General features: G+C 40.4%; 1 protein-coding gene across 4 annotated transcripts in view; it reads right to left on the bottom strand.

Moving 5' to 3' along the window:
• Positions 1-19,341, bottom strand: part of ARMH4 (armadillo like helical domain containing 4) — a 160,467-nt gene that overhangs the window by 65,684 nt on the left and 75,442 nt on the right. For all 4 annotated transcript variants that reach the window (XM_041760164.1, XM_041760168.1, XM_041760165.1 and 1 more), the window contains one exon: positions 13,687-13,944. In XM_041760164.1, the coding sequence (XP_041616098.1) occupies positions 13,687-13,944 (258 nt within the window). The remainder of the gene's footprint in view (positions 1-13,686; positions 13,945-19,341) is intronic.

Here is a 19,341-nt window from a genome sequence, read left to right as displayed (position 1 = left end):
ACTCCTTTTTAAAAGACCTTCTGGATCCCTTAATCTCCCAAGTGAGGCTTCCTCAACCTCCCAGATAAAAAGCTAAGTCCATTGGACCTTGCCGCTCACAGTGTGGTCCACAGACCAGCAGCATCAGCATCTCCTGGGAGCTTTGTACAGATGCAGCATCTGGCGTCCCACCCCAGACCTCAATGAATCAGAATCCACCTTTTATCAGGTAATTCGTGGGCATGTTAATGTTCACTGCACCTGCTTCCTCCTAAAGATTATGCTCAGCTTTATAAAAATATTAAGACATTCATGCAGGAAACTAAGTAGTATAGAACACTCTCAATTTTCAAGTTCATATCTTAATGCTACTGCCTTGATGCTTAATGTCCTGAAAGTAGTAATGCTGCAATTTTTCTTCTTTCTGAACAGTATTTTGTAATTATCTTACATCTTCCCCCAAATTAAAATAGATAACCTGGGAAAACACCTTACAGGCAAAAATGTAACTAAGAACAGAAACCTTACCACCAGCTTAAAGAAATAATATCTGAAAAGCAAAAAACTAATCAATTATTTATGTTGTCTCTAAGGCAGGCAATTGCTTCACACTACAGTGGTTAAACTAAACAGTTAATTGAGTGTTGTGCAGACAATCATTGTTGGGGAAAGAAAGAAGAAAAAATCAACAAAGGCTGCTAGAAATCCTTGCCAGCTTTTTAAACAAACAGTTCAACTATCATACTCTCAAAAATATCTAGGTTTTCACATGTATGTTTGGTAGCGGACTCCCTTTTCTCAAATACAGTCTTACTAGGAACTCCCAATACATAAAAGCTCCCCAAGGAGGGAGGCAGGAAAGGAATGGAACCCAAAGGCCTTTTTTTTAGCAGACCCCTTCCCCTTTACTGCCTTTGAAAGCAGCCTAACCTAAAGGTTTCATATCAATGAGCTTTTGCTTCACTTTGCACATGTATATTTATTCATGTAATATTACAAAAGTCCTATGCACTAAGAGTTATTATGTCCTTCTTATTTTTTAACATTTTATTTAAATTCAATTTGCCAACATATAGTATAACACCCAGTGCTCATCTCATCACGTGCCTTCCTTAATGCCCATCACCCAGTCACCTGTCCACCCAGAATTTGTTTCCCAGAATTTGGAGTCCCTCAGTTTGTCTTCCTCTCTAATTTTTCCCCACTCAGTTTCCCCCTTTCTTTATGGGTTCCTTTCACTATTTCTTATATTCCACATATGAGTGATGCCCTTCTTAGAGTTAGGAAAACCAAGGCTCAGCAAAGTTAAAAACTCATCCAGGGTCAATGGTGGTTAAAGCAAAGGCTTGAATTCAGGACTTCCTGACTCTGCATTCTAGGCTCTCAACTGCCAACCTGTTTGTTACTTCTAATGCTCCCCATGGTTCCTCCTGGTTGAAATTATTCTTCCACCCTTTGGTACCTTCAAAGCATTTTTTTTCATAACATATGTCATATCTTGCCTCACAATATAGACTGTTCTTCCCCATGACTCAAATGCTCCTGGAGAGCAGATACTGTGTTCTGCTCATCACTAATGACCGAGTAGTAATCTATAAACAGTAAACAGTTTTCTGGGGTTTGCCTTCTAAGGGAATTGTACCTAGAAGTAGGCTCCTGAAGATGCAAAGTGTTCAGCAAGCTGCTAAGGTGCATTTACTACCACCATGACCATCTGGCCCATGGGGGCATGTGACTAGTTCTCATCAACAAAATCTGAGTGGAAGAAAAATAAGTCTATTCGAAGCTGAAGAGTTCCCAGCAGGCTTCCCTACATTCTCTTTTTCCTGCCTACAGGCTAGATGCAGCAGATCCAATGAAGCTGCCTAGGCCCAAAAATATGTGGAGACACCGGATGGAATTATAACTGAGGGGGAACTGTGAAAAAGGCAAGCAATAAATCCATTATGTTTAGCCACTTAGATGGGAGTTGTTGTTACAGCCCCTGGCCTTCCCTGACAGATACATTCCCACTTATCCAATGTCCACCATTTAGTTCTTTGAGTTAACAAGTATTCTTTCACAATATAACTGTTTCCAAACAAATTAAGATTACAAGGTATTCTTACTTTGGTGTGTTAGAAAAAAACGTAAACTTTAGAATAAGGAAGAGACTATTGAATATCCTTGTAATGGAGGGCTGAAGCCTCTGAAAATGACATGATTCCATGAGGGCTCTGCACTGCCTTTGGACTATTTTACAACTCTTGAAACATAGATAACTCAAAGCAATACAAATAATTCTTCTCTAGACAAAAATTTCAGAAAAAAGTCAACCTGCATCCATTTCTAAATTCATTTTAACAGTCCTAGAGCCCATGTAAATTTATGATTCTTTGATTTCTGCTTTGAACTGGTTGTACCATCTGCCTGGTTCCTTTATTAATTAATGAGTTTTTAAAAATCTTTGACACATTTTCACTTTATATCTGAATAAGAATTATGATTAATTCTAATTTTAAAATGTGTCTTTTAACATCTATGAATTATTAATGATCCCTCAAAAAGTCTTCAAACCAAGGTCTTAGAGAAAGAGTGTTTCAATACAGTGAAAGGAATTAAGACTGAAGCCCCTCTGGATGCCAGGGAGGTCCTGTGGTGGTGCACCCAAGCTCAAAGGAAGAGCGCAGTGAAGATGATGAGGATTGGTGACCACAGAGAAGGAGGAGGAAAAGGCTGCAAGATTCCTCTGAAAACAAACTTCCCCACACCATAGTTTTTCCCATGGTTTGCCCCCACCCCTTTCTATTAGTGGGTTAAGTCAATGAGCTGTCTCTGTGGCTTCAGTGGCTCGGTACTGAATAGTTAGCCTACTTGGCAACCACTCTTCACCTTACCTCTCTTGGGCATGGCCTCCCTTACACATCTGCTTCCCACATGGCAGGGCTCGGAAGCCCTGTAAGTCTTGGCCTTACAGGATGTGCAATACTTTATCAGGCTTATGATAAACAAACCCAGGTAATCATTCACCTGGTGCCCATGGCTGATTTCACATCAGACCTTATACAGTTGGAAGTTGCCAACATTACTCTATTTATCCCCAAGGATTCATCAAATCCATCCTGTTCCAAACAGTTGCTGTTCTCTTTCAAAAGAAGCAGCTTAAAAATCCAATCCTATTATTTCAGAAATATTTTGGCCCTGCAAGAAAACCTAGAGATGGAAGCTGTAAATCAAAATCCCCTCAGCTGTGTGCACTCCTCCATTTTAAACTCCTTCCCTGGGTCTTGATAATCTGTATGTTTGTGAAGTTTATTTTAAAGATTCTCCACATGAATTGAAACTAGGACCCCTTGTTGACCATCTACCTATATTTTGTGCCAGGTTCTGTGAAAGAATCTTTTTGTCCAACAGAAAAGCAGAACAGTTCTGAGTTGGAAAAGCAGAATCCTGTGGTTATTAATTCTCAAATGCTGAAATGAACAAGTTCACCAGCTGCCTTCAACCTCCCCTGATCACTAAGCTTGGCTTTGAGGCCTTAGCATTCTTTAGAATCTCAGTTGGAGAGAGGGAAAATCTACTGAATTGCTCTGTTTTCTGAAATGCAAAAGTTAAGTGCATTCTTTGGTGGTCCAGGGAAAGTAAAACAAATAATGTCTGAGAGACTCCAAATGTTGGCAGATTCTTAATACAGCAGCACACCAATACCATTTGATTATTCACTTTAATTTAGCAGCAGATAACTTCAAATAAGAGATAAGGACACTGTTTCTGCTACTTTCTCAATTTTGTTTTAACATAATGGAGACCTTTTTAATATCATCTTTGTTTACTTCCCTCTGTATTTTCCAAAGACGGCAATTTATACTTAATTTCTTCCTTTCTGAAAAATTTCCCAGTTTTCTCAGGATTTCTTCTTGTTAAATTCTCAAGAGAGCCTACTAGATGTTTTCACATGTTAATAATTCCCCAACTGAGCTCACAAGTGCATTCTGATTATGAAGGAATTACTTCACAGCATTCTCCTTAGATGTAATGTGCCTTATTAATGTTTTTATTAACTGTAGCTGATGAAGAGATTATTTTCTGGCTTAGTTCCAAGACTCCTTCCCTAGCTCTCCAAAGGAAAAGTGACTGCTGAATTTTCACATAAGAAATTCATTCCTAATGAAAGAAATCTGATTTTTTCTCTAATTCTCTAATTCAACGAAATTTAATTATGGAAAAACAGATAAGGGCTTCAGCTTCTGTAAAGCATTAAGTCTATTATCTAATACAGATCACTGAATAAAGATGAATAATTTGGAGCTGAGATATTTGAGTGTAGGTTTCCAGAAGGATCTCCATAATCAATGGTCCAAATTTATTTTTAGTGAACCTTTGACACAAGAACCCGAAACCTAGGACCTACATGGCATTAAAGACATGAAAAGAGATTTTTTTTTCAAAGCAGGGCCCTAAAGCATTTAAAATACTATTATTATAATTACCTGCATGCAGAAGTGAGACATAAAAAGACAACTAGACTCTCTGACCTGGGGAGGCTCTGATCCAGTAGCAAAGAGAATCAGGCTCAATAAATTTCTCACTTCATGTAGCTGATACTAGGGCTGTTTATATTCTTCGGTAGAAGCTATCAAGGTCTTATCTCCAGTAAGCCACCTAATTCACCATTTGGAAATTTTTTAAATGGTAGATCACTGTGGGAATGCAATCATCTGATTCTATGTGATTCAGATGCTAAGATAATGAAGGTAATTGGCCCAACATTTCCAAGATCTGATCAGTTCTACAGTGTAGAATCACACAAAGTTCATTCTGAAAAAATATTGTAAAATCTTAGCTCACAAAAAAAAAAAAAGGAAAATCTTAGCTCACCAGATAGCTACATAAGGGACTAGTGTTTGTGTTTAACTGGCAGAGTGCAGTAAAGCATGCCCATCCCTCCTCCCAACTGTGATGGAAAGTTTTAGGTCCAGAATGGTTACCAGCTGGAAGAGAACCCCTTTTAAAGTAACCAACAGTACTCAATGCTGAGTGCTAGATGTCGTAAGGCTCCAAAAAAATATAAGCAAAATGCAGCAGTACAGTGACTGCAAATTGAGCAATCCTGGCAATAACTGCCAGATGAGTTTCAAAAAGGAGGGCTCAATGTGAGTGAGGGGTTCCAGGAAAGGCTTCAGCATGAGCTGCATATGGACGGATGCATGTCTGCAGAAATGCATGTTCTGGTGACAGTGACGACAGCCTGATGAGGGCAAGGGTCTTGAACAGAGCAGCTGGGAAAAGTAAAGAGGGCAAGTAGACCCCAGACAGATCACGGGGGTCTTTAAAAACACCAGTGATATATAAAAGAAGTGAATATATTTTAAGAAATGCTTCCTATCCACAAACTGTTGAATCTCCAAGTGACCTGATCTAAATGTCTGATTCCTTGTTTTAAGCAGTTAATCCCTCCTTCCCTGTTGCTGTATTTTTGCGTTGTACCACTAATCCTTCCCATTTCGAAAATAGCTTTGGCTTCCTGAGGCCAGCCTGAGATGTTGGCAGTTCTTTTAGATCACGCAGAACCTACTACTACAGTACTGGAGCAAAGATCTTTATTTAACAACCAAGACCAATTTCTCTTCCTCAACACAAGAATATTCCCAGAGAGGCTTTATGTCTGAGGGAATTAGCTGGTCTGAACATACAAAATTGTACACATACATAGTTGTGGCTGCCACTGTGCTGTACAGACACTCTACTAACTCTATCTTGTGGGTTTTCCTCACTTATTTTCTCAAAAGAAAATTTAGGAGGACAAGGGCACTTGCAGTGTCCCACAGTTAACTTGGGCAAAGTGAATGATGAGTGTGTGTGTGTGTGTGTGTGTGTGTGTGTGTGTTAATGATCTGAGTTCCACCTTTGACTCTTGGAATGAATGAATTCCTGAAGCCTTGGTTCAGTCTGAGATTGTTGGTACAAAAGTCTTTCAAACAGCTCTGAAAAGTCATTATGTGTTAGTCTTCAAAAAAACTGAGCACAATACACAAAATTATCCATGCCATCAATCTTTTCCTCTTTCCAAAGAGCTTAACACTTCCTCTGTTAAAGGAACACAAAAGTTTGACTGTAGCCAATACACGTAACTAACTGCTTGCCACAAGTGTCATGAACATCAAAATGAAAGGAAGAAACAAGGATACATGAAATTATTTTTAGGCCAGCACCTGATCTTTTATAGGCTCGGCCAGTTCCTCTTTAGACTTTTGGTTCATATGAATTTCTGTTTTGTGGTCCTTAGCAGACATTTGTGAGCACAGTTGGAAATGGTCAGCGGGAAGGAAGTCTATTCGTTTTTATGAACTTAACCTATTTATAACCTACCTCGTGCTAAAAAGAGGATTTCAGGCTTCTGACAAAAATACCTACAATACAACAGGATAAAAATAAGTAAATGGAAAATTCAGGAAATAAATGCTTTTAAAGCCTACGGAAATCCTGAGTTTATTGAATCTTTCACCACAGGCACATAGACCGATTTTTCTCCCCTGGAATCCCCAACTAATACTAACCTGAAAGTAATCAACAGCTCAAATGGAAAGATCTATGAAGAAATAATATCTTGGCCTTGGAAGGCATCCTCCTCTGTAGACCTCATTTCTCTTAGGGGCTCATCCTTGTGAGGCAGAGAGGCAGGGATCACGATCTGTATTTTCAACTCTGGCACCAGGGTGTCTTGCCTATGTGAAAAAGGAGATCTGAAACTAATCTTCTACTCCTTCTATCTAGGAAAAATAATTCAGCCCTTTCCAAAGAAAGGGCAAATGGCATTACCCTCAAATCCCAAAGCCCTGGGTACCAACTTGGGACAGAAAGAAACCCCAGGCAACTGGCAGACACCCTCCAAGGACACTCATACCAGAAGATGCTCAGTCTTCCCAGATACAGGAGTCTGGAGACAAACCTCCCCAGTCCAGATTTAGGAATCCATAATATGACCATTGGCTCTCTGGGGAAACTATAGCTTAGAGACTAACTTTAAATTTGATCTCTATGTGACTGTATAAAGCTGGTGGTTTCTTCTTAAGACATACTATTACAATACACAAAAGATCATAAAAGTAATGTAAATCTCTATTAATGGGGATTCCATTCATAGAATATACAAACACTTCTGGGGCACCGGGGTGGTTCAGTTGGTTAAGTGTCTGTCTGCCTTTGGCTCAGGTCCTAAATCCAGAGTCCTGGGATTGAGTCTTGCATCAGGCTCCCTGCTCAGCGGGGAGCCTGCTTCTCCCTCTCTCTCTGCTGCTCCCCCTGCTTGTGCTCTCTCTCTATACATCAAATAAATAAAATCTTTTTTAAAAAGCACATACAAACACTTCTTAAAATCCTCTTTCTCCAACCCCCTGCATAAACAGAATCTGCCTTACCCCAAGGGAACAACCAGTAGCTCAATCTAGGACACTTGTCCTAGAGTAAGACACAGGCTTCAGTATGTTGTGTTGTTCTCTAGGTGATTCCACACGGCAGCTAAGATTGAGAACCACTGGTCTGAAGGCTTTAGCCAATCTGCCACTCACTTTGTGCTGGCTATGTTGGATTAAGGTTCTGTTCCTCCTCCTTCCATTCACGTATTTACTTATGTTAGCTACCAGTAGCTTCCTGAGCAACCTTTAATTCATAGCTTAACATGTTATACATCAAAATACACTGACACTCATTGCAGTGGAGAGTTGTTTGAAATCTCACACTTCCCACTATTTTTGCGGAGCACCTTCTCCTTGCTGCCACAGCCCATGTTGCACTATATTTAAGTGTTCAGTCTCAACTACAAATTAAGTGTTTTAAAAGAAAAGAAGAAGGAGCACAGGGGGAAGAAGAAGAGCTGACATGTTTTAGGGCTAACAGCCTGACTTTCTCATAGTCAAGTGCTCAGTTCCTATAGGGTCCAACTCCCACACCCTTTACCTACAGTTCATTCTGCCTTCCTCCCAATTCAAAACACATTTGTCTTGTGTTCCTCTATTTTATCTTAAAATCATCCTAAGTCATGAGCTAATGAACCAGATACATTAATAATATATAAATAACAGATAAATGATAATATCTTAATGAGTTATCCTGCCCAGATAGCAGATCTGCATTTTTTGAAGGCCTTCAATCTCAATCCAAAGGAAGGCTCTAATACTGAAAAGTAGGCACCAAAAAAATAAATAAATAAAATAAAATAAAGTAAAAAAAACATGAAAAGTAGGCACCATGTTAAGGTAGAAAGGGTGATATAAGTTAGGGAACCAGGCAAAGCTCCCTTGAAGTCACACCTCACAGATGGCTGACATTCAAATCAACCCCTGGTTGTAAGTGATGATTCAGTTCCTCATTGGGGAATTGCTCAGCCTTGACCTCACATCTATGCGACCACTCTCTGCTCCATGCTAATTTATCTCTACATGTGTTGGCCGGTCAGTATTTCCACAGCATACAGCACACACATAGTAGGTGCTCACTGAATGTCTGATGAAAAGACATAGATACATGAGAGCTCTTCATTCTTCTGCTTTACACAAACACCCCTAGTCTGTTAACTGAATACTTACGATGTTTTTTAAAGACCTACAAAGAAAAATATTCTATTCCTAAATCAAAAGCCCATTATAATGTTAGATGTAGGCTTTGAAAAAAAAAAGTGAAGATAGCTATAATAATTCTGCACTTAACTACTTGATGGCTTTTGGAAGTGCTATCCATCCAGAACATCAACCAAACTAAAAAGTGTCAAAATGGTCTCCTGAGGAAGAGAATGGAACAATGCCACCTATGAAATCAAAACATATTGAAAACAAGGTTATTAACTGAATAGGATTGACCGTGGGATTCTTAGAGGATAGATGGAAAGTATCAGGTACAAGGAAGTGAGAGAAAAAACAGGAATCACAGGAGATCACCTGGTGATTGACCCCCACCTCCACCCATCCCACCAGTCAGGTGATCACAGTCTCACTGCATTGGCTGTTTAGAAATGAGCATGTGACCTGATCCCAGCCAATTAGAGGCAGGAAGAATTCTACTGGGGGATTCTTGGAAAGGCTCTCTCTTAAGAAAGAAACAGTGAAAAGACAGTTTCCTTTTCTCTGGACAATGTCTTCTCTGGGTGTGACACCCGAAGCGACTGCAGCCATTGCAACCATAAGGAAGACAGTCCAGGGGAAAAGTCAACACACCAAGGACTGTTTTGTTTTCAAAGAAAATATATTTCTTTACTCTTTAAACCAACTTAACTTAAGGTTCCCACTACCTATAGCTAAAGGTATCCTGACAGAGATAGAATGCAAAAAGGAAAAAATCCCTAGGTATTAATTACATTGGAAATGTTTTGGCATTAAAATGGATGTGTTGACTCAACTTTGGTCATATTGATTTTATACGATAAAAGGCATAGTTGTATGATTTATTATATAGTACATAACAGGATCAGAAGTGGTGTGAGTCACCACGTCTGCTCTCTGTACAGGTCTTTGTCAATAAATTTGAAAATGAACTTGTTAGATAAGAGAAGAAATTGATTCTGCATATGTGTATAAAGAACTTCCTGCGTGCTACTAGCATTTTACCAATCTATCCCCCTCAGCCAGAATAGGAGACTTTTGCTCCTAATTCTATCCTGACAACATACAGTTCATTCCACTCACACTTCACAGCAAGATCAAGAAGCTGAGTTCTCGGGGCATCTGGGTGGCTCAATTAGTTAAGCATCTACCTTCAGGTCAGGTCATGGTCTCAGCGTCCTAGGATCAAGCCCCACATGGGGTTCTGAGCTCAGTGAAGAATCTGCCCCTCCCCCTGCTTATGCTTTCACTCTCTCTCTCAAATAAATAAATACAATCTTTAAAAAAAAGAAGAAGAAACAGCTGAGCTCTTTCCCTCCAACGCTGTAGAGGCGACGTGTATGTGACAATGCAGAAAGCAGTAGTTCAGAGAATACGAGGCCATGAATCTACTGCTTTGCCTTAGAAAGTCATCTAAGTTTTCTGCCCATGTTACTTCACAGGAAATGAAACTATAATCTATTCAAAGAGTTTGTGTTATTTTTAGCCAATCCCAGCTACCCACTTCAATCTGTTCATTTTAAAAGGTTTATATGTGTTTTAGCATTTGCTTTGGAATATCATTCATATTATAATATATGATGTGGTAATCTATAAATAAAATAACCAACCAGAAAACAGGTCTGAAGGTCAATCAGAGTGTTATATTAAATAGAATTACTTTTTGAAAGTTCTCAATTTTTGCACTTTTAATGACTCATTCAGAAAAAAAACTACAGTTAGGGCACCTGGGTGGCTAAGTCAGTCGGGTGGCCAGCTCTTGATTTGGGCTCAGGTTATGGTATCAGGTCCTGGGATTGAGCTCTGCTTTGGGCCTCACGCTCAGTGGGGAGTCTGCTCACCCCCAGCTCACACATGTGCCCATGCACACTCTCTCTCTAGAATAAATATATCTAAAGAAAAAAAAGAAGAAACTACATTTAAGTTTACAATGTTCACACTCTGACTATAGCTACCATGCAGCTCTAGATTCTAAAATGATGTTTCCCATAAAGTACTTATTGAAATCTCTATTAGTTTCCTATTTCTGTTGTAAGAAATTACCACAAACTTTGTGGCTCAAAACAACACAAATTTAACATCTTATAGTTCTGCAGGTCAAAAGTCTGAAATGGGTCTTAGCTAAAATCAAGGTATATGCAGGATTTTAGAGGTTCAGGGGAGAATCAATGTCCTTGCCTTTTAAAGCTTCTGGGAGCAGCTAGCATTCCTTGGCTCATGACCACATCACTCTGACCTCTGCCTCTCTCATCACATCTCCTTCTCTGACTCTGACTCTCCTACCTCCCCCCTATAAGGACATATGTGATTATATTGCCCCCCCCCAGATGATCCAGAATAACCTCCCATCTCAAGATTCTTAACTCAATCACCTCACTAAAGTCCTTTTTGCCATGAAACATAAATTCACAAGCTCCAAAGATTAGGACACAGACATCTTTGGGGAGCCACTATTCCACCTACCACAAAATCCATCACAAATAGGAGAGGTTTTCCTCTACCTCATCTGACCTGAGAGTATTTAGAAAACTGTTATCAATTAATGTTGATCCAGAAGTTATTACTGGTTGTGAGTGACTAGGAGATATCCCTGTGACTCCAAGAAAAAGGTGATGAGCAAATAAAATTCTAGTGCCAGACACTACTCAAACACAGTCTTCCCATAGTGGGAAGAAAGAAAAAAAAAAAAAACAGCTTGGACAATTTGTTCCTTTTTTGGTTTTCAGGAAACTCAGTGCTAAAAACGTGTTGATAGAATCAGAAAAGGAAGTGACAGTAAAAGGTAAGACATATCTGGAGAAATGGTAAATAATTATAATAAGAAAAACTCTGATATGTTAAAAAAAAAAACCCTCAGGACTTACGGGAATCACTTTTAAAAGCATAACAAATGGGCAGCCCCGGTGGTGCAGCGGTTTAGCGCTGCCTGCAGCCCAGGCGTGATCCTAGAGACCCTGGATCGAGTCCCATGTCGGGCTCTCTGCATGATGCCTGCTTCTCCCTCTGCCTGTGTCTCTGCCTCTCTCTGTCTCTATGAATAAATAAATAAAATCTTTATTAAAAAAAGCATAATAGGGATCCCTGGGTGGCGCAGCGGTTTGGCGCCTGCCTTTGGCCCAGGGCGCGATCCTGGAGACCCGGGATCGAATCCCACGTCGGGCTCCCGGTGCATGGAGCCTGCTTCTCCTCCCTCTGCCTGTGTCTCTGCCTCTCTCTCTCTCTCTCTCTGTGACTATCATAAATAAAATAAAATAAAATTCTTTAAAAAAAAAAAAAGCATAATAAATCACTAAATTGGTATCTCTAATTTAAAAGTACTTAGCTATGCATGGGGGCTGGAATCAGGAGGCAGGATAAGAGGACCCCCCTTCCACATTTCTGTTTTGTCCTCTAATAACCTACTTTTATTATAAAACTCACCCTCCCCACACTGAAACTTTATGAAGTGGGTTCTGCTCTAATCAAAGAAAGGCACCACTCTGGCTTTCCTTTCTGTCCCCATGCAAAGTGCCAGGAACAGAGTAGGTGCTCAGTGAGGTTTGTTGGATGAATTAATTAACCAGATCAAAAGGACAGTTCATCAAAGAAAAGTATTCCTCCTTAGACCACAAGCCTTTAAAAGTTTTACCAAGTCTAATTTCATCTTAAAAAAAAAAAAAAAAAAAAGGTGCCTGAGTGGCTCAGTTGGTAAAGAATCTGCATTCAGCTCAGGTCATGATCTTGGGGACCTGGGATTAAGTCCTGCATGGAGCTCCCTGCTCAGCGGGGAGTCTGCTTCTCCCTCTCCCTCTGTCCCCCACCCCGACTCATATGCACAAATGAACGTGCTCTCTTAAATAATTAAACAAAATCTTATTTTAAAAAGAGCTTATTTTAAACTACACAATCATGCAATAACTTGACACAGTGATTTTCCTGCTCTGCACTTGTATTAATGTACTCACCCTTTCTCACCACTGATCTAAAAGTTTTCATGAGAGAGGAGAATGATTTTTAAAAAATCATATGCAATAAGATTCGAAATTGGATATTTCAACCAAGGCACCATAATACACTAGCATGATATTCCAGAGCAAAGTTCCAGACCAACATCCAAATTTTCAATGAAATTGCCAAACACTAGTTATGTGACTTTTAAACCTAACCTCTGCTGGGGTGCCTGGATGGCTCAGTGGCTGAGCATCTGCCTTCAGCTCAGGTCGTGATCCCGGGGTCCTGGCTCCCCGGCAGGGAGCCTGCTTCTCCCCCTGCCTATGTCTCGGTGTCTCTCATGAATAAATAAAATCTTTTTTAAAAAAATTAAAAAATAAACCTAACCTCTGCTGCACTGAAGGTTGTAAAAGGGGCTAACTGTTAAAGACTAAGAGAATTTCAGAGAGGGTATTTCTTTAGAGAAGAGATCATCTTACCTCAAGTGAAGAGAGTAAGGCCTCAAGGAATCACCAGAGCTTATAGCATCTCTCTAGAAAAAGCCAAAAGGAGAGAGACCAAGGAGCTTCCCTGCTGATGGGGAAGAGAGTGTCAGAGGTGAGGTCAGCCTGCACCCATGGAGCCTCTCCAGGATAATTTGGGCCATGCCCGAGAGACAGCAAGTACATAGGTGTCTGGACACTGACTGCTAAACTGAGACTGTATCTGCCAACCAAATAAAACCTAAGAAGAAACCGAAAAGTAACAAGCCTGCTGAGTGCACACTCAGAAGTGGGGGAAGAATTTCCCCTAGGAAGCAAATTCTACAGGGACAGAAGGTAACTCCATATATTTGTTTTCTGACTGCAGACCATTCACGCTGCTTGTTCAGCACACTGGTTACTCATGTCTTCTCTCCATTTGGAAGTCCTCCCAAAACCAATAGTTGTCTTCCAGCTGGGAAGGAAAGATGGAATTCCTTCCAAAAACTAGGTAACTGTGCTCTCAGTGGGCAGCTGGAGACTATTTGGAGGCTAGCTATTTAAGAGCACACTAAATATAAACATCTAAGAAAAAACTGATAACTTTTCTGAAATGAACCATCCATAAACATAACCAGAAAGTCCATTTTGCTCCATAATTGATGCCAAGAAAGCAAGCTGCCACCTTAAGAAAATAAAAGGAGGAGAGGGGGAAGGAAGAAAGAAACACGAGTGACTCTTACCCAGGCCCTGATTCTGCTGTTCCCACTCGATAGCGTCTGGCACCTGGTAGGTAGCTCCCTCCAACGGGCCCAGATTTTCCTGCTCCAAGCCAGGTTCTTGAGACGTGATGCCAGGGAGAGTAAACCCAGGCAGCTCAGCATCACCATCCAAGCTCTCATCCAGGGTCTCTCCTTCTTTATCTTCTTCATCTTCTTCCTCATCCTCCTCTTCTTCCTCTTCCTCTTCCTCATCCTCTTCATCCTCATCTTCTTCTCCCTCTAGGAAAAAAGAAATCACCAAGAAACACAAAGGAACACAGTAAATGCTTACATATGAATCTTTTGAAATGACCCAAACACTACAAAATAATTGTAGTTGACTTTTTCAAACAAATTTCATAGCCAAAGTTGGGTGATGTGGGCCCTGCAAGATCATGTGCTCACCATAGGTGTATGGTGGTCAGATAATTACTAGAGAGCATGTGTACATGGAGTCACAGTTCAGGAAATATAAATTTTTATTAGTTTATATTTACGAAGGTAGGAAACATCCCTTCCCTTTTTTTGCTGGAGGTCACTGAAGATGTACCCACAATTTCATATCCAAAATATATAAAGAAATTATAGAACCCAACCGCTAAGAAACAAATAATCCAGTTTAAAAATTAGAAGACTTGCATAGATATTTTTCCAAAGAAGATATACAGATTGCCAACAGACACATAAAAAGATACTCAGCATCACTAATCATCAGGGAAATACAAATCAAAACCTCAATAATATCACCTTACATCTGTCAGAATGGCTAGAAACAAAAAGATGAGAAAAATAAGTGTTAGTGAAGATGTGGAGAAAAAGGAACCCTCATGCACTGTTGGTAGGAATGCAAATTGGTACAGCCACTGTGGAAGACTTATGGAGATTCCTCAAAAAATTAAAAATAGAAATACCGGGATCCCTGGGTGGCGCGGCGGTTTGGCGCCTGCCTTTGGCCCAGGGCGCGATCCTGGAGACCCAGGATCGAATCCCACATCAGGCTCCCGTTGCATGGAGCCTGCTTCTCTCTCTGCCTATGCCTCTGCCTCTCTTTCTCTCTGTGACTATCATAAATAAATAAAAATTAAAAAAAAAAAAAATAGAAATACCATATGATCCAGTAATTCTACTCAAAGAAAATGAAAACACTAATTCAAAAAGATACATGCAGCTCTATGTTTACTGTGGCATTATTTACAATAGCCAAAATATGAAAGCAACCCAAGTATCCATGGACAGGTGAATGGATAAAGAAGTGATATATATATATATGCACACACACACACACACTCACATATATATATGTATATATATATATACATATATATATGTGATATACACATGCACACACACACACACACACACACACATACCACAGAATGCTACTCAGCCATAAAAAGGAGTGAAATCTTGCCATTTTCAATAGCACGGATGAACCTAGAGGGTATTATGCTAAACAAAATTAGTCAGACTGAGAAAAACAAATACCATATAATTTCATTCACATGGGGAATCTAAAAAACAGAACAAATGAATAAACAAATAAACAAAAAGGAGAAACAGACCCATAAATACAGATAACAAACTGATGGTGGCCAGAGGGAAAACGCACGGGGGTTGGACAAACAGGAGTGGGAGATACAGGCTTCCAGTTACGGAATGAATAAGCCACAGAGATAAAAGGCACAAAATCGGAAATACAGCCCATAGTATTGTAATAGCACTGTATGGTGACAGGTGGTAGCTACACTTGTGGTGAGCATAGCATAAAGTATAGACTTGTGGAATCACTAGGCTGTACAGCTGCAATTAATGTAACATTGTGTGTCAACTATACTTTAATTTTAAAAGGGGGGGGCGGGGAATGCCTGCCTTTGGCTCGGGGCATGATCCTGGAGTCCCGGGATCCATCCCTGCATGGAGCCTGCTTCTCCCTCTGCCTGTGTCTCTGCCTCTCTCTCTCTCTCTCTGTGTCTCTCAAGAATAAATAAATAAATAAAATATTAAAAAAAAAGATCTGCCCATGAGAAAGTACACTAAAATACTAACAGAATTTCAAGAGTGTCCCAATCCTTTTGTATCTTATAATACTAAACAAAAAAATTCATTATTTTGGCATAATTTTCCTTCTATTCTCCTTCCATATCAGTGAGTAGAAGATGTTAAATGAGAGGTACATATATCCACTCCTGGCTCCTGTTGGAAAATTGACCCAAGAAAGTGGAAACAACTACATCAACATTCTCAATTCAACTCTAAAGGAGATTAGGAAATAGGATATTGATCGAAGGCAGTCAGAAAAGCACACTTGAAAAAAATCATTATCATTATCATCATCCTAAGAATTAAATTCACAATTTGTCACATTCAATGCTTCAAGTGGAGTGAATTTAGGAAACAGAAAATCCCCAGTTTTACTTTGCTTCACCAATTTTAATTTTCTAGGAATACTTCAAGGCTCCTCCCTCACCATGGATACACCCTGAAGCCCCAAGATGAGAGCTCACAAAACTGAGAAACTTCCCCTGGTCTCTTCTCTTGGCTCTCCACATGAAATGGTGGAGAAGGGAAGAGGGAAGATCAGAGCTACACAGGAATTCCGACACTCTCTTTTTCTGCTTCTAGACAATATTCTCCATACAGATTCCTTTTCACCTGTGTTTACAGGGGTTTTTTTTTTAACTTTTAAAAAATAGTACATCTTATCTTTTTCATTCTTATAAAAACTTTAACTTTGTAGGACTTAATACCTCTCACTATTCCAAAAATTCAATGACTATTTCTCAAACACCTAGTTCCAGACACTAGGAATAAACCAGTACCGTCTCTGCCTTCCTGGAGCGAATATGCCACTCAATGAGACACACAGCTCACAACAGATGATACAACATTACACTCTGATTAAAACTGATAAGAAGATGGAAAATGTCAATCTCTGCTTTTTTTGGATGGGGAGATCAAGGAAAACTTTTCTGGTAAGGTAAAGTTTGAACAGAGATTATATCAAAATAATGAATTCTATTGTTTAATTTAGGTCAATATCTACAGGAGCATTCCCGGCAACAGGGAACAGAAGGAACAGCAGAAACAAAAGCCTTGGGATGCCTGGGTGGCTCAGGGGTTTAGCACCTGCCTTCATCCCCGGGCATTATCCTGGGGTCCTGGGATCGAGTCCCGCATCAGGCTCCCTGCATGGAGCCTGCTTCTCCCTCTGCCTGTGCCTCTGCCTCTCTCTCTGTGTCTCTCATGAATAAATAAATAAAATCTTAAAAAAATAAAAAGAAAAGAAACTAAAGCCTTGATGCAGATGTGTGCTGTGTTCAAAGAATGACAAAAACTGGGCTGGGAACAAGAAGGGGTAGGAAATGAGGTGGGAGGGGTAAGCAGGGGTCAGATCTGACACATATTTATAAGGAATGACTGGCTGCAGGGTGAGAAACAAGCTATATCAGAGCAAGAGACAAAGCAAAGAGACCCATTAGGAGGGTATTTCACAACCAGGGAATAAGATGATGGTGCTTTGGACAAGGATATAGTTCTGGAAGCAGGAAGAAGTGATCAGATCTGGGATGTAATGTGAAGGTAATTTCAAAGTAGAGCCCTACTGATAATTATGATGTGTGATGTGGAAGGAAGATTCCACTTTATTAAAGATGGAAACTAAAGGGTAAAGAATAAAATCAAGAATTTTATTTGAGACAGATTGTGTGATCCCTATGCCTACAACTTCCAAATGGAAATGCTGGAAGCCTAATGAAGATCAAAGCTAGAGATAAACATCTAAGAGTCATCAATTTAGAAATAATATTTACAGCCTGAGACTGGCTGAGATCATCAAAAGAATGAGTCTGGGTGGGAGGAAAAGTGGTCCAGTCCAAGCCCTGGGCAATCGGACAATTAGAAGTTGGCCAGCAGAAGGAGATCCAGCAAAGGAGACACAGAAGTGACCACTGAGGTGGAAGAAAAACCAAGACAAGTGTGGAGTGGAGGGAGTCAAGGGAATAATAAGACATTTCTGAGGGCCTGAGTAAGAAACTGAGAATGTCCCTCTGGTATTGTCATTACCGTTGGCGTCGACACTTTGGAAGTGATTAGTGATTTGACCTGTTCTGTGGAATGGTAGAGGTAAAAGCAAGACTAGAGTAGTTGAAAAGAAAATAAGAAAAAAAAAGAGAAAAAAGGGAGTAGATACAGCAAATATTAAAAACAAAAAAACCTACAAAAACTTTTGAAAAAAGAAGAGGGATGGAAGAGGGTAGCTAGAAGAAGATATGGGGGTCCAGGGTAGCTTCTGAAAATAGGAGATACTAGAATTCACTTGTAAGTTGATGGGTAAGATCTAGTGGCAGGGGGGTAATGATGACTCAGGAGAGAGGGGAGAGGGCTGCTGGGGAATGTCTAGAGATGAGGTATGGCAAGGGGTTGTACACATGGACTCAAGCCACACCAAAGTACTATGACTCTGTGATTTTGGACACGTTACTGTACCTCATCTTCCTCATCTGTAAAACTGGGGTTCTTCCTACCTCTCGGGGCTGTTGTATGGTTACATGAGTTAATATATAAAGTACTAAGGACTAAGCTTGTCTCATAGTGGCCACTGTATAAGGCTGTTTCTTTCTTGTGACTGAGAAGGGATGGGATCCAGTGCACAGGCTGGCACAGACACCTCCTCCACTGCAGTGGGCACGAGTGCAGGCAGAAGGATAGATCTGGTGATGGGAATATATGAAAGTTGTCTTCATATTTCTTTTGTTTTCTCAGTCAAATAAGAAACTAAGAAGGAAAAAAAGAAATGTTGGTGTTTGGAGGTGAGAGGAAAAAGTGTGAAATAGTCATCTTGGAGAATGGGCAAGTGAATTCCCCAGGGAAATGTGATAGGACTGGCAGGCAGCCCTATGGGCCCACCTGAGATGTAACATCATAAATTTAAAGTGAGACAGGCTGAGGGGGTTGTGTTTTCCTCCAGCCACATTCAGCTGCTTGGGTTCAGGCATGGGTGGTAGACTAGCGTAGGCAGAGAGATTTAACCAGCAGCAAATTTTGCTAGAAGAGTTCAGTGGCGGAGGGATGTGGGAAGGGAGGTGGTTGACTGTGTGTCAAGGAAGTGATTAAAGATGGACCAGGTAAGGACACCTGGGTAGGTCAGTTGGTTAAGCATCTGCCTTCAGCTCAGGTCATGATCCCAGAATCCTGGGATTGAGCCCCGCCTTGGGCTTTTTGCTCCATGGGGAATATGCTTCTCCCTCTACCTACCACTCCCCCTACTTGTTCTCTCTCTCTCAAATAAATAAATGAAAATCTTAAAGAAAAAAAAAAAAAGATGAATCAGGCAAAGGGTTCACAGTAATACAAACTCCCACAGTAACACAAGTAAGTCCTGGGGATATAATGTACGGTATGGTGACTATAATTAACAATACTGGGATCCCTGGGTGGTGCAGCGGTTTGGTGCCTGCCTTTGACCCAGGGCGCGATCCTGGAGACCCGGGATCGAATCCCACATCGGGCTCCCAGTGCATGGAGCCTGCTTCTCCCTCTGCCTGTGTCTCTGCCGCTCTCTCTTTCTCTCTCTGTGACTATCATAAATTAAAAAAAAAAAAAAAAGTTTAAAAAAAAAAAAACAATACTGTATTGCAT

Source organism: Vulpes lagopus, chromosome 6 (assembly GCF_018345385.1).
Source record: "Vulpes lagopus strain Blue_001 chromosome 6, ASM1834538v1, whole genome shotgun sequence".
Lineage (NCBI taxonomy): Eukaryota > Metazoa > Chordata > Mammalia > Carnivora > Canidae > Vulpes > Vulpes lagopus.
The sequence above is the reverse complement of the archived record's forward strand: the minus strand, read 5'-3'. Positions and strand labels throughout refer to the sequence as shown.